We start from the raw sequence: 12,947 nt of genomic DNA, 5'->3' as shown, positions 1-12,947 counted from the left end.
ATAGTAGAGTCCACAGTTATGGGATTTTCAAGTGCTCCTCCCCCAAATCATGAAGATAATCTCAGCCCAGTGTCTTTTGTAGCTCACTACATACTCATAAGCAGTAACTAATGTGGCACCATGTGTCTCTTTGTCAGTATCTCATATTGAGCCTAGCAATTGGCAAACCCTCCATAAATATTTGCACATTGGCTTTTTTTAAGCTCTTAAAAGAGGAATATCCCTTAGAGTCCTCTTCAGAGATTGCCAGTGTCTTATCATCAAGTAACACATCCATTCAGCTAACAAGATCTGGAAGCTTGGTAATCAGTACTTAATATCCAAAGATTGTATTCAGACTTTGGAAAGGCGGGGGGGAGGAAGTTCATGTCCCCTAAAAGGAAATCCAACTCTAATGTGATTAAGAATGTTCTCCATGTTCGGTACTGACAGACTCTAACTATGGCAACACGAAAAACTTCAACTGCTCTTGAACATGGGTGTCTTTCCCCGGCCAGGGTAGACTCCACTCTCCAGCCGGGTCTGCAGAAAGGCCTCCTGTTCAGTTTTCCTGCCCTTGATTGGCTTAGGTGGGGCTTAGCAAATGAAACAAAACAAAAACAAAAGAAATCTTGTTATTACCAACCAAATCTGCACAGATAAAGACAGAAGCATGCAAGGTTGTCAGCTTCAAAAGCCCACGAAACTAATGCATAAGCTATCTGTGGAAAAATAAATTTTTTTGAGATGGGATTATTCAGTCTACTGTAAAGCTATTTAATAACTTTCTCCATGAAATTATTTCATAATCAAAATTCTCAGAGGTTATTGGAGTAAATAAGATAATGCCCATTCAAAGATGAAAAAAATCAAAACCCAGAGAGAAAAAAAATGGCTTTCCTATGTTCTGCAAGCAAAACAGACTTGGAATCAAAATTGAATCCCAATCTCCTGACCCAGTTTTGTTCCAAGCATGATATTTATCACAGTACCATCTTGAACTTTACCCATGGTGATCAGGCCTCTGGTCTTTCACCTGTCTCATGGATGGTTCTAACACAAGGAAACTACTTTTTAATATTTATTGTTTAAAAATAAGTATTTATTGTAGAGATTATTAGAATCACCTATAATCTCACCGCTTAGTTTTGATTGTATATACAGGGAATACACATCACAGTTTAACATCATGCTAGCTAAGTCAACTACAAGGGCTGAGAAAAACAAATAAATAATAAAAGGAGAAAAAAATATTAACTCTATTTCTCCAGAAAACTGCCTTCCATTCAGCCTAGGACCTACACACACCCTGTCAACCCACACAAGTACCATTTCTCCCTCTCTTCCCTGCTTTCTTTTTCTGCTTAGCAGTCATTACTGTCTAGTATATTATATATTATGCTGATCTGCCTTGCTTTGTGACCATGTGCCCTGCTAGGATATAGGCTCCACAGATCAGGAGGATGTTTTAGATGTTTTGGTCATGGCTGTATCCACCCCCACCCCCTCCAACCCAGAAAAGTACTAGCAGTTTCTCTGTAAACATTTGTGGATTTACGTGAAGGAATGAATGAATGAGCGAATGGTAAAGGTAAATTACTCTTTGTAAACTAGACTTACTAAAGGGTAACTTACATGCTGACCTTCCATCTAATCCCTATAAGATACTAACCACATTTCCTTCCATTCTATATTCTCTCTCTCTGTCCCTCTTCCTCTGTGTTTTTTTTTACATGACTCTGGTCAGACTGTGTATATATGTATCTAACTTCTCTCACCTAATTTTATATATAAATATATATATATATATATTTTATATGCACACATTTATACTATACATATATATTTATAGTATATATAGTATAATAATATATACTATATAATTCATATAATACCTTGTCCTTTCCTGTCCTGAAATACTACTTGATTAAGAGAAAATGGGGAAATGATAACTGATAATTGAAAATTCATAGACCCACCCAGATGGAACTATTACTAACATTTAGAATCTTACCTTTTGGCTCATCAGTTCCAGAGTGTAAGTTTTAAATGACCTTATGATCGTGCTATAGATGCCGTGTTTCACAGCTTTTTAACAGATTTAGAATTTCATTGCAGAAACAATTTAATGAGGAAGATCAAAATTTACTTCCCTATTTCTGTATATACAGTTTATTGTTGCTCTCTTTTTTAATCGTGTTGCAGTAGACTTTTTTTTTTTTTTTTTTTTTTTGTAGAAAGCTTTTTCCAAATTGGAGATGAAGGAAATGACTTTTGAATGGCCCCCGTGCTACCCCTTAGCGTCCTGCCATTACCTTCTCTATTCCCTCACCCCACTGGTGATGTAATTTATGACTCTGGCTTCTTATTTGTTTCAAGCCAATCCCTTAAGGGGTGACCTCCCAGTGTCTTCAATTATTATTTTAAATGATGCCTTAGGCCCTGCCTGGCACAGTGATGCCCTCACCTTCCGTCCTTCCGCCTTCCAAGCATGGAGCTCAGCTGCCAAACTAGCTGTGCCCCCTCCTGTCCTCGGAGCTGCCTCCAGAGTCCCAACCGAGAAGCAGATTAACCCCTTTTGTTAGCAGAGGTAATTTGTCTGGGCTCAGCATTAATAAGGAATGCCATAAGCAGTTGGGGTCAGGAAGAACAGATCTGTCAAGCCCCAGGGTTAATTTAATAGCAATCTGTTGGCTGTCTGCCTTGTATATTAGCCATGAATCCGGTGTTATGCTTTGCTTTTGCCATTTAGTTCTTCGGGACAACAGGGAAATAATTTGGATAGAGAGTTCCAAAGCAAAGGGAAGAGAAAATTGACTGTCAAAATGCATCATTCTGTTTTCAAGATAATACAGGAAGCCACGCACTGCTTATCTCTTTTCTCTTTCCCTCCCGACATGAAGGGCAAAACCACATATGCCGAGGGCATGCATCTCCCTTTAGAACAGAGTAAGAGGAAAGTCCTGGGTTTCTATATGCGAAATACCCCACCCCTTCCTCCCCATCAGCCGCAGAATTTAGGTAACTAGTCCCCTCCCGCATGTTTTTTAGAACTCAGCAGATCCTCCATCAGTGAACAGTTCAAGAAATCCCATATGTTTCTGTTCCAGTTGATGGCTCAAAAAAGAAAAAAGTAATTATCCCATCATAGGAGACAGGAATCCTGCGTCAGATGCTGTGTCCAAACTCTGATTCTGAAAAATGTGGCCACCAAAGTGGTCAGTGAATTTAAAAAAACACAGTGAATTTTAAAATGCCCTCTGGGATTCGCTGGAGGGAGAGAGCCAGGATGACTGCAGTCAGAAGGGCTGTCTCTGGAGGGTCCCTCCTCAGGGGAGGGAGAGTAGCCTGTGGCCCAGCGCCCAGGCCCTGAACTTAGACAGACCGGGTTGGAATCCCAGCTCCGCCCCCTGCTCTGTGACCTGGGTTACTTCATCTCAGTTACTGCTTCTTCCCCTGGAGAGCAGGCCTGTTCCCAGTACTGACCTCAGAAGGCAGAGAGGAAGGTCAAATGAGACAATGCGTGGCACTCGGTAAATATTAACTGTTGATTATTATCCTCTTGCTGTCCTTGACATCACAGTTATTAAAGAGAGAATTGGAGCCATTGCTGAACCCCCTGGAGTCAGACATTCTAGTCAAAAGGGCGATGCTTGGGGATGAGGGATGATGGGGAGGCATCAACGTCCAGCTTGGGTGGCAGGGAGGGAGGGAATGCAGGAAGGAGGAAGCCTAGATCCAGAGGAAGCAGCCCTACGCAGAGTCCGGAGCCCATGCCCGTGGTGCTGTTCTGGGTGCTGGGGGATGTTCCTTCCTGCTTTCATGGATATCTTTAAGCTCTGCATTTTCACACGTTCTGACTTCGGGCTGTTATTTTTAGGTAAGAAAGAAATAACAGTAGCTGTAGCACCTCCCCCTCCCACACAGCAATGATCCCTTCCAGTTAGGCTTGTTTTTAGAGCTCTCCTGGTAGCGGTTGAGAAAGCTGACACCAGATTTTCGTGCCCTATTTTAGGAAAAGAGAAACACGCTCCCTGGCGTGCTAGGCTCTGGAGGCTCTTTCTAGAGGGCGATGAGATCTGTCAGCAGCTACATGCGAGTCTCTGCTCACCCGATCCCCCAGCTCCCCAGCCATGGTCACCTAAGCCCAGGGCAGGGGCCTGGTGTGGGTGGGGGGAGGGCAGAAGAGAACATCAGAGAGGCAGCTTAGGGCCTCCTGGGGCCCAGCCTCCTGCGCCCCAGCAAGCAGTGCTAACTGCAATCAGATTTAAAACCTTGGCAGCTGTTGAGTTGAAAGGTAGTGTTTTGTGAATCCAGGGGACCCACCTGCTCTGGAGACCCAAGTCATATTCGCATCTGGGCTTGGTGGGGGAAATGGTAGTAAGACGTAGTGTTAGTTGAGTCGCGAACTAATTTTAGAAAGCCCCGACAGGGCTTCTGAGAGATAATTGAAGGGGAGAAAGGCACAACAGACTACAGAGCCCTTATGGCGCCAGATCGCTTGCTGGAGCACAGCAAACGTGCGGGAACGGGTGACTGTGTCCATGCCGGTGTGACTGAAGATACCAGCACATTTACTTGTACCTCATCTGTGCTCCAAGGAGAGGACTGTGCCCCTAACTTTAAGAAAAGCAGAAAAGGTTTGCCTCTATCCTAGCCTAAGAGCAGAGTCTGTGTCATGTTATTGCTTGTTCAGTCGATGCACTGTTTCCCAAAACGGGATGGAGGAGCTCCCGGCACAGACATCAACATTCTTCTTAATTGATATGCATTTATTTCACATATATTATTTAAAATGTAACTAGCCCCTTAAACCCATGGTTTCATGACTTTTAGCTTACGGCTTCGACAAGGCTAAGGGAACGAAGGGAGTCAATAGTGAAACCAATCGGAAGCACACGTGTTGAGCAGATCCCCGCCGGAGATGTATGTGTGGGCGCAGTCACAAAGGGGGCTCACCAGTGGGGAAGTCTAGGAAAAGTGGGAATCGCTTTGGTCAGGTTTCCCGTGTGGCAGCATCCGCGTCATGAGCCCCGTGCCTTTGCAGGCAGTTTCAGGTCCTCAGCGCCTCAGCCAGGTGCCCCCCAACCTGCATGCAGGTGCCCCGAGCTCTGGGGTAGCACAGACCCGTCCCTTCCCTCCTGATGGACCTCGTGCCCACGGAGTTATGTCCATAATTCAAAGACCAGATGTTTCATTTCCGTATACAGGGATGTGGTCTTGAAAAATGGAGTTATAATAGTTCTTGATCAGAAAGGAAAATACTAAAGAAGGAAAAAAAAAAAAAAAAACCATGCTAAAACAAAGATATATTCCATGGGAGGCTGAAACGGTCCCACCATGCAACTGGGGGCTTTTTTGGGGGGCGCTTAAAACTCCCAGCCAAGCTCTAAAGCAAATCACAGCTTCTGGAAGCTTGAGGTCCCATGTATCTTCGGGGAGTGAAACGGTGTGTAATTCCTCGAGGGCACAAGTTTTTCTCCTGAGAGGAAATCCTGGTGCCACCCCTCCAGCAATGGGACATGGGGCAGGCCCCCCCCTCCACCCCTGACAAATCGGGATCAGGAAGGGATAGGTTATCGCGATGTTCTGAGGCTTAACTGAACTAAAATACATGATCTGCTTTGCACAGCAACGGGCCTACAAAGAGTCAGTGCTCACTAAGTAGTGGTAGCAGCCACTGTTACTCTCACCAGTGTGCTGTGAAAGATCTCACGGATTTCATGGGAGAGGATTCACAGTCTACTGTGGACCTCAGTTGTCAACCCAGGAGTCTGGGGAAAGATGCAAGTAAACTGAATTATTTAGCTTGGTGGGGCTGGCTTCATGACCACTGTTGTTAGAGGAGAAATGGAAGTCTTTGCAGTTCAAGTTCAGCACCTGTTAGCGTGATAGCATGAGCAGATAAGTCTGGTGGTCGATGGGGCATGTTCTCCCTGGGGGAGACCTGAGTTCTAATGATGCCTCCGAGCCCTGGGCATCCCTAGGCCTCTCTGCCAAGACCAGGAAGTCCTGCCCGGGTGCTTGTGTGGTTCCTCTGCGGATTCGCCGCGAGCGGTAAATGCTCACAGGTTACACTAAAATCAGGCGGTACTACTACGCGTCACCCCTGAGGTCCTGCCTGCTTGTCCCGGTTCCATCCTTGACCCGCCTGTGCCAGATATCGTGGACATTAAGCCGGCCAACATGGAGGAGCTCACGGAGGTGATCACAGCGGCCGAGTTCCACCCGCATCACTGCAACAGCTTCGTGTACAGCAGCAGCAAAGGGACGATCCGGCTGTGTGACATGAGGGCATCGGCCTTGTGTGACAGGCACAGCAAATGTGAGTAGTGAGCCTCGCGCCGCGGATGGGGTGCGCCGGGTGGGCGGGCCCCAGACCTGTGGGAGGAGAAGGGGAGAGCCTAGAGGACACGGATCCCCATCCATCCCCACCTGACAGCCTCTGGGGGCCAAGTCCGGGCATTGGCCTGACTCAGGAGTCCGCTCCACATCTGGTGTTTTGGTACGCGTGCCCCTTCGCGTTCAGTTCCACCAACGTTCGCTTAAGGTTGTGGAATCCCCAGGTGAATGGGACACGAGCCCGGTCGCATCGCCTTGTGACCTGATCCAAATTATGTTTTAACATCACTCTGGCTGCTGTGGGGAGAATGAGCTTGAGGAGTCCCCTGAAGGGAGACCGGTTTGGGGATCGCTGCGATAGGCTGGGGTGGGGGCCAGGGGGAGGAGCGTGTCCTGGTTAGGGGCTGGTGGCTTCTGCACAGACCTTCACAGTCAAGAGGGCTCCTGGACAATGTGAGAGGCTGAGAGTAGGCAGGCAATCACGAATGGCTGCTGGGGGTGTGACGAGGTTAATCACAGTCTACTGCATATTTAAAACTTGCTATGAGAGTAGATCTTAAAAGTTCTCTTCACCAGAAAAAGAATTTGCAACTCTCTGCAGTGATGAATGTTAACTAGGCTTATTGGTGATTATTTTGTGATGTATACATACATCAAACCCTTACATCGTATGCCTGAAACTAACACAATGTCATATTTCAAGTGTATCAATTAAAAAAGAAAAAAAGAATAATACCCATGGGAAGGGGTTAGTGCCTTCCTGAAGAGGGTGTGGCTTTGGGAGCCAGAACTCTACTCTAGAGGTCTAGTGGGCACCGGGGAAGAGCTTCAGAGAAAGGGGATGGGTTAAACAAGCAGCCAGACTCAAAGCTCATGGTCGTGCAGGGTTTCAAGGCCCTGTTGGAGAGAAGTAGCTCCAAACTAGTGGGGACTGAGTACTTAGAAACCAAAGGCTCTAAGACCCCTGTGAGCAGGTGAAGTGTACTGGCACCGACAGTAAGTATTGTGGTGGACAGGGTTTGGTCCTGGAACTTTCTAGAAAAGAAAGTGCTCCCAGAGAAGAAGTGCCTGCAGGCAGTGATAATCCATGTCTAGTGTCAGGCTAAGTAACATGAAGCTGCCACGATGCTCAGAAGGGACCAGAGCTCTTTTCGTTCCCCCATCACCTTCTGCTTTTTAGCCTATACCTTTGGCTGTGGAGACCGAGAAAGGAAGACTTTCTCTCCCATTGTCCCAGTTTCCAGATTCATTCCCTGACATGAGTGATAGGATGCCTGAGTCGGTGTATGGCCAGGACAGGGGTGAATATCTGTGTCATTTTCATCATTTTTCCTTGCTCTTTGGGCATGAGAAGTATCGCACAGGGGAGCTGGTGTGTAGACTGTGGTGGTGTGTAGACTGTGGTAGTGTGTAGACTATAGATTCTGAGCCACACAGACCCAGGTCATAGCCAGGCTTCATCCCTTCTGAGCTGCCTGACTTTGTCCATCTGTCCCTAACCTTTCTGAGCCTGAGTTTGCCGTGGGGCCTAGAGGAACGATTAACAGTTGTGTATTCTATGCTTAAAGCAGATTTCAGTTCAGATTATCTACATTCCAAGTGCTCAGTAGCCACATGTGGCACGTGGTTATCATATTATTAACAGTGTAGGACATTGCCATGACGGTGGGAAGTTCTATTGGAGAGCGCCTTTCTAGACGGTTAGCTCTTTGGACCTATTCTATCTTCTTCATAGCTGTCTCCCCAGCACCTAAACCAGGGCCTGGCACATGAGAGATGATTAATAAATACGTGTTCCTGCGGGGGATGGCACTGATCTTTGAGCAGGACTTACTTAACTTACCTAAGCTGGCAAGAGGAAACATAGTCAAGGCAGAGGGATGAGCACGGGCAAAGGTGCTGAGGCATAAAAGATCAGAACGTTTGCTGGACTGCAGGGTGAGTGAGAAGGCTGGTACGTAGGGAAGGACTTGGAGAAGGAAGTGAGTTGGAGCTCAGGAGGGATGCGGGGGCCCGAGCGTATGGCCATCTCGAAGAGCTTGAATGTTTTCTCCAACCCAGTGAACAGCCACTGAAGTAACCAAGGGGGTAATGAGATCAGGATTTCTCCCAGTCAGGGGCTGGCCTCTACAAGGGAGAAAAGAGAGACAAGGAGACAAGTTAGGAGGATACTATCATGTAGACAGGGATTTCTAACGGCAGCACTATTGAGTCTGGGGTACGTAGTTCTTCGGAGAAGGGTGTTGTCCTTTGTATAATGTTTAGCATCTCTGGCCTTCTCCCCATTGGTTGTGAGTGGCCAAAGCAAGTTGGGACAACCAAAATGATCTGCTGATGTCGTGAAATACCGCGGGGTGGGGGTGGGGGGAGAAAATTGCTCCTGGTTGAGAACTACTTATCTAGACTAAAATCCCTTATCAGTCCTTCAGCATGATTTTCTTATATCTGTGATGTGTCTTTTACTATTGAGAACTCCGAGGGGTCCACTGCAAAGCTAAGTCATCTCCTGCATTTGGTGCACATGAAATTTGGCTCATGACCAGAGATGGACCGAGGCAACATTTCAGGCGCAGTTTTAACACTCAAATGAGTGGTGGAGACAGGGGTTGGGCTGTTCCGCGGAGGTGGGACCCTTGTGACAGATGTCACAAGGAAAGCAGAGGCTGAGTAGTCCTTCTGAACACACATAGGATCTGGTTAGGTGGGAAGCGGGGGGCGGTGCGGGGTGGTGCACACAGGATAGGCAAAAGCCTGAAGTTAGGAAGTTACGTGGAACCTTTATATAGAATCAAGTTTGGGGGAACGAATATCCAAAAAAGAGGTAAAAGAGGGGTGATGGTTCATATCAGGTTGGTCCTGGAAGATCAAAGTTAAATGCGTATGACTTCATGTATTCACTCATTCATGCATTTGTTCATTTACGCATTGAGTATGGACCCCACACTCCTGTGGCAGCCAGTGCTTCTTAAGCATTTCCCCCAAGTCGCACAGCTCGCGGGTCAGGCCGTGAGCCTGGCCACAGAGCAGGAAGGGCCTCCAGCAGCAGTCCAACCTCTCCCGCAGGCCCTGGGTGGCCCGGCCCACCTGCACAGACAGAACAGCGGAGGCCAGAGTCCCTGGGGGAGGAGCCGACCACCACAAACCTACTCTGAAGTCTTATTTTTCTATCCTGAAATTTCACAGGAATGGTGCATTTTACTCCCATAGAATGTTGATTTTCAGTTTAATAATTACACTTCTCCCCCACTCCCAGATTTCAAGCAAAATGGATGTTTCCCAAAAATGCAGTGTACAGCCTGTGGCTTTCTGAACTGCCTGGTGCATCCCCGTATCTTCCTCCCCCTCAGATATGGCCGTGCGGCCCAGGTTGAGAAACACAATCCCTAGTATGTGGACAGTGAGTTGAGATCATTTGGCTGGAGAACAGAGTGACAGAATTTATGTTTTATGGAAGATGAACACAGTGGTGGTGGGAAGAAAGGTAGGACAAGTAGAACATTTTGCACTCATCTCAATACAGAGGCAATTCATAACCTACGTAAGGGTGGTGGCTATGGAAATCAGAAGGAAGGAAAGAGGGAAAGGAACCTTTTTAAAAAGATAACCGTGGGGGACATAAACAGTATCAGAGGTTGGCATTCATGGTGCATGGATACTGGTTGTTCATTGTTCTCCCCTTCTAGACACCGCCCCTCTGAGGTTAAGAACTAAATCTGTTTTTACTCACATCACATTGCCAACGCCTGGCGCATAAGTAGGTGCTCAGTAAATACTTACTTAGTAAAGGCATTAATGCTTGAGGGTGATATAAACAGCGTGTGGAATGGGGACCATGGAGAAGCCACACTGGGGCACAGTGAAGAGTTGGGATTCAGTGGGGGACGTGCTCTGTGTGGGGTGACATGAGCTACATGAGCTACCTCGGAGGGCTGACCTCTCTGGTGAGTGAAGGCAGATCCGGCTCCTGGGCTGCTGACCCAGAGTGGATGTGGGACATGGCACGAGGGGCCCAGGGTCCTCACGGCCCAGTGGGGCAGACACGAGCCTGGGCTTAGGAGTCAGACTCAGACATTGAGGAGGTGGGATGAATCCTGAACCCTTAAGTGTGGGAAAAGGACAAGGCCTTAGAAGCTGCCAGAGCTAGAAAGGTTCTGAGCAGAAGCTTTGGAATCAGAACTCCACTCTGACATTCAATTACTAGGTGACCTCGGGCAAGTTATTTAATTCTTCTGAGCCCCGTGTTCCTCATTTGAAAGTAAAAATCATCAAGACAGCCTCCTCGGGCTGGTGGTTCATGAGAAGTAGATGTCATCACGTGTGTGAGATGCTGGCATCTGCCAGGCACGCAAGAGGCAGGAAGGGGCACAGACGACCTGAATCCCCCTGTTCCTGGCCTGCAGCTGGGGCACAGCACGAAAGCCTCAACCCTTTTCCAGCAGATATATGAAGCCCCATTAGTCATCTGTTTAAGTAGTTTTTATTGAGCACCTACTATATACATCAAGTACTTTACGAGATTGGAGACCCAATGTGAGTGAAACCATACCTGGTTTCCTCCCTCTTAGAGCTTCCTGTCTTTGTTAGTGAGAGTTCTGCAGACAAACAGAACCAATAGGAGGTGGATAAGTAGGTAGGTAGGTAGACTAGGTAGGTAGATAGATATCTCGTAGATACATATGTGTGTGTGCATATAAGAGAGAGATTTATTAGAAGTATTTGGCTCATGAAACTAGAGGCTGACATGTCCCAAGATCCACAGTGGTACAGCAGGAGACCCATAGGAAACAGTGGTATATTTCTAGTCCAAGTCCAAGGACCCAAGTCCAAGGACCCAAGACCCAGGAGAGCTGATGGTATGGTTTTAGTTCAAAGGCCAGTAGGCCCGTGACCCAGGAAGAACCAGTGTTTTCAGTTCAGGTGCAAAGCCAGGAATAAAGGAATGCTCCAGCTCAAAGGAGTCAGGCAGAAGAATTCCCTCTTTTTTTTTTATTTATTTATTTTTTTTATTAACATATAACGTATTATTAGTCTTAAGGGTACAGGTCTGTGAATCGTCAGGCTTACACACTTCACAGCACTCACCATAGCACATACCCTCCCCAATGTCCATAACATAACCCAACCATCCCCTCCCCTGCCCCTCTCTCCACGCCCCCTCCCCCCAGCAACCCTCAGTTTGTTTTGTGAGATTAAGAGTCTCTTATGGTTTGTCTCCCTCCTGATCCCATCTTGTTTCATTTTTTCCTTCCCTACCCCTTAAACCCCCCACATCGCCTCTTAAAAAGAATTCGCTCTTCTTTGGGGAGGGCTGTCAGCCTTTTTGTTCTGTTCAGACCTTCAGCTGATTGGATGAGACCCACCCACATTAGGGAGGGTGATCTGCTTTACTCGGTCTTTCAATTTGAACATAGAAGCCATCCAAAACCACTTTCAGGGGCGCCTGGGTGGCTCAGTGGGTTAAACCGGTGCTTTTGGCTCAGGTCATGATCCCAGGGTCCTGGGATCGAGCCCCGCATCGGGCTCTCTGCTCAGCCGGGAGCCTGCTTCCTTCTCTCTCTCTCTGCCTGCCTCTCTGCCTGCTTGTGATCTCTCTCTGTCAAATAAATAAATAAAATCTTTAAAAAAAAAAAAAAACCCACTTTCACCTAGAATAATGCTTGACCAAATATCTGGGCACCGCAGGGCTCAGGTTGATACATAAAATTAACCTTCACACGAAGGAAGAAAGACTCGTTCATCAGGGAATAACAAACAGGACATTGCAGCTATTAAAAAGTAGCATGAAAGAGAGAACCGTGGTGCTAGGAGGGAATGAGACAAGGAGCATGCACCCCAGGCAGTAACCGCCGAGCTGTGACCTGACCCCTGAAAAGCCCCCTGCAAAGGAACAGGGAAGAGTTCCCTGGGCCCATGGAATCAGGAGGCCTGTTCAGCCACAGGCTGCTCCCTGCAGCCTGGGTCACCCAGCCCTAGAGAGGCAGAGCCGGGGGATAGTCCCCAGGGGGGCGCGGGAGCTAGCTTGCGGGCTGTGGGCCTGTGCCGCAGCCCTGCCTCGCCACACTCCACCCCGACACCGACAGCCGCAGGGCTCTGAGCTGCCAGCCGCCAGCCTCCTAATCTAATTAAGAAGCGAAGAAAATTCATTTTCCTGACTCGTCCGAAGTGCCGACCTTCTTCAGTGCACACCCCCTTTTGTTCAGCTGCAGGGGCGGCCCCGGCTCCCGCCGGCTGGGAAAACGAGCTCAGTCTGACCTCTCGCCTGACATTTCATATTGATTTTCTCCATCCTCCTCAAACGCCAGCCGACGATGGCTCAGCCAAGGTGTGTGAACGGAATTGAGACAGTTCATCAGAGTTCAAAATGAAAAGCAACGTTGGCTTTTGGAGATGAGCTCTGAGAAGGAGAGTATTTAATAACCGTCGGCGTTTAATCAAAATACCGAGGAGATCCGTGTGATCAGAGCTGCATATATTAATTTCCATATGTCCCTCACTCTGCATACTCAGCAGGGGTTGGAAGGGATGCTTCACTCCCTCATCTCCCTACTTTCCCTTCTGGCGGTAGCGACAAGGGTTGCATTTGCTGTTTGAGATTTTAATGCCTGGAACAATAGGGTGCGGATGGC

General features: G+C 47.6%; 1 protein-coding gene across 7 annotated transcripts in view; it reads left to right on the top strand.

Annotated features, from left to right (window-relative positions):
* PPP2R2B (protein phosphatase 2 regulatory subunit Bbeta) overlaps positions 1–12,947 on the top strand; it is a 450,120-nt gene that overhangs the window by 395,496 nt on the left and 41,677 nt on the right. For all 7 annotated transcript variants that reach the window (XM_059174968.1, XM_059174966.1, XM_059174970.1 and 4 more), the window contains one exon: positions 6,140–6,304. In XM_059174968.1, coding sequence (XP_059030951.1) covers positions 6,140–6,304 — 165 coding nt within the window. The remainder of the gene's footprint in view (positions 1–6,139; positions 6,305–12,947) is intronic.

This window comes from Mustela lutreola, chromosome 5, assembly GCF_030435805.1.
Source record: "Mustela lutreola isolate mMusLut2 chromosome 5, mMusLut2.pri, whole genome shotgun sequence".
Lineage (NCBI taxonomy): Eukaryota > Metazoa > Chordata > Mammalia > Carnivora > Mustelidae > Mustela > Mustela lutreola.
Note: the sequence above shows the minus strand (reverse complement) of the source record. Positions and strands in the feature narration are given on the sequence as shown.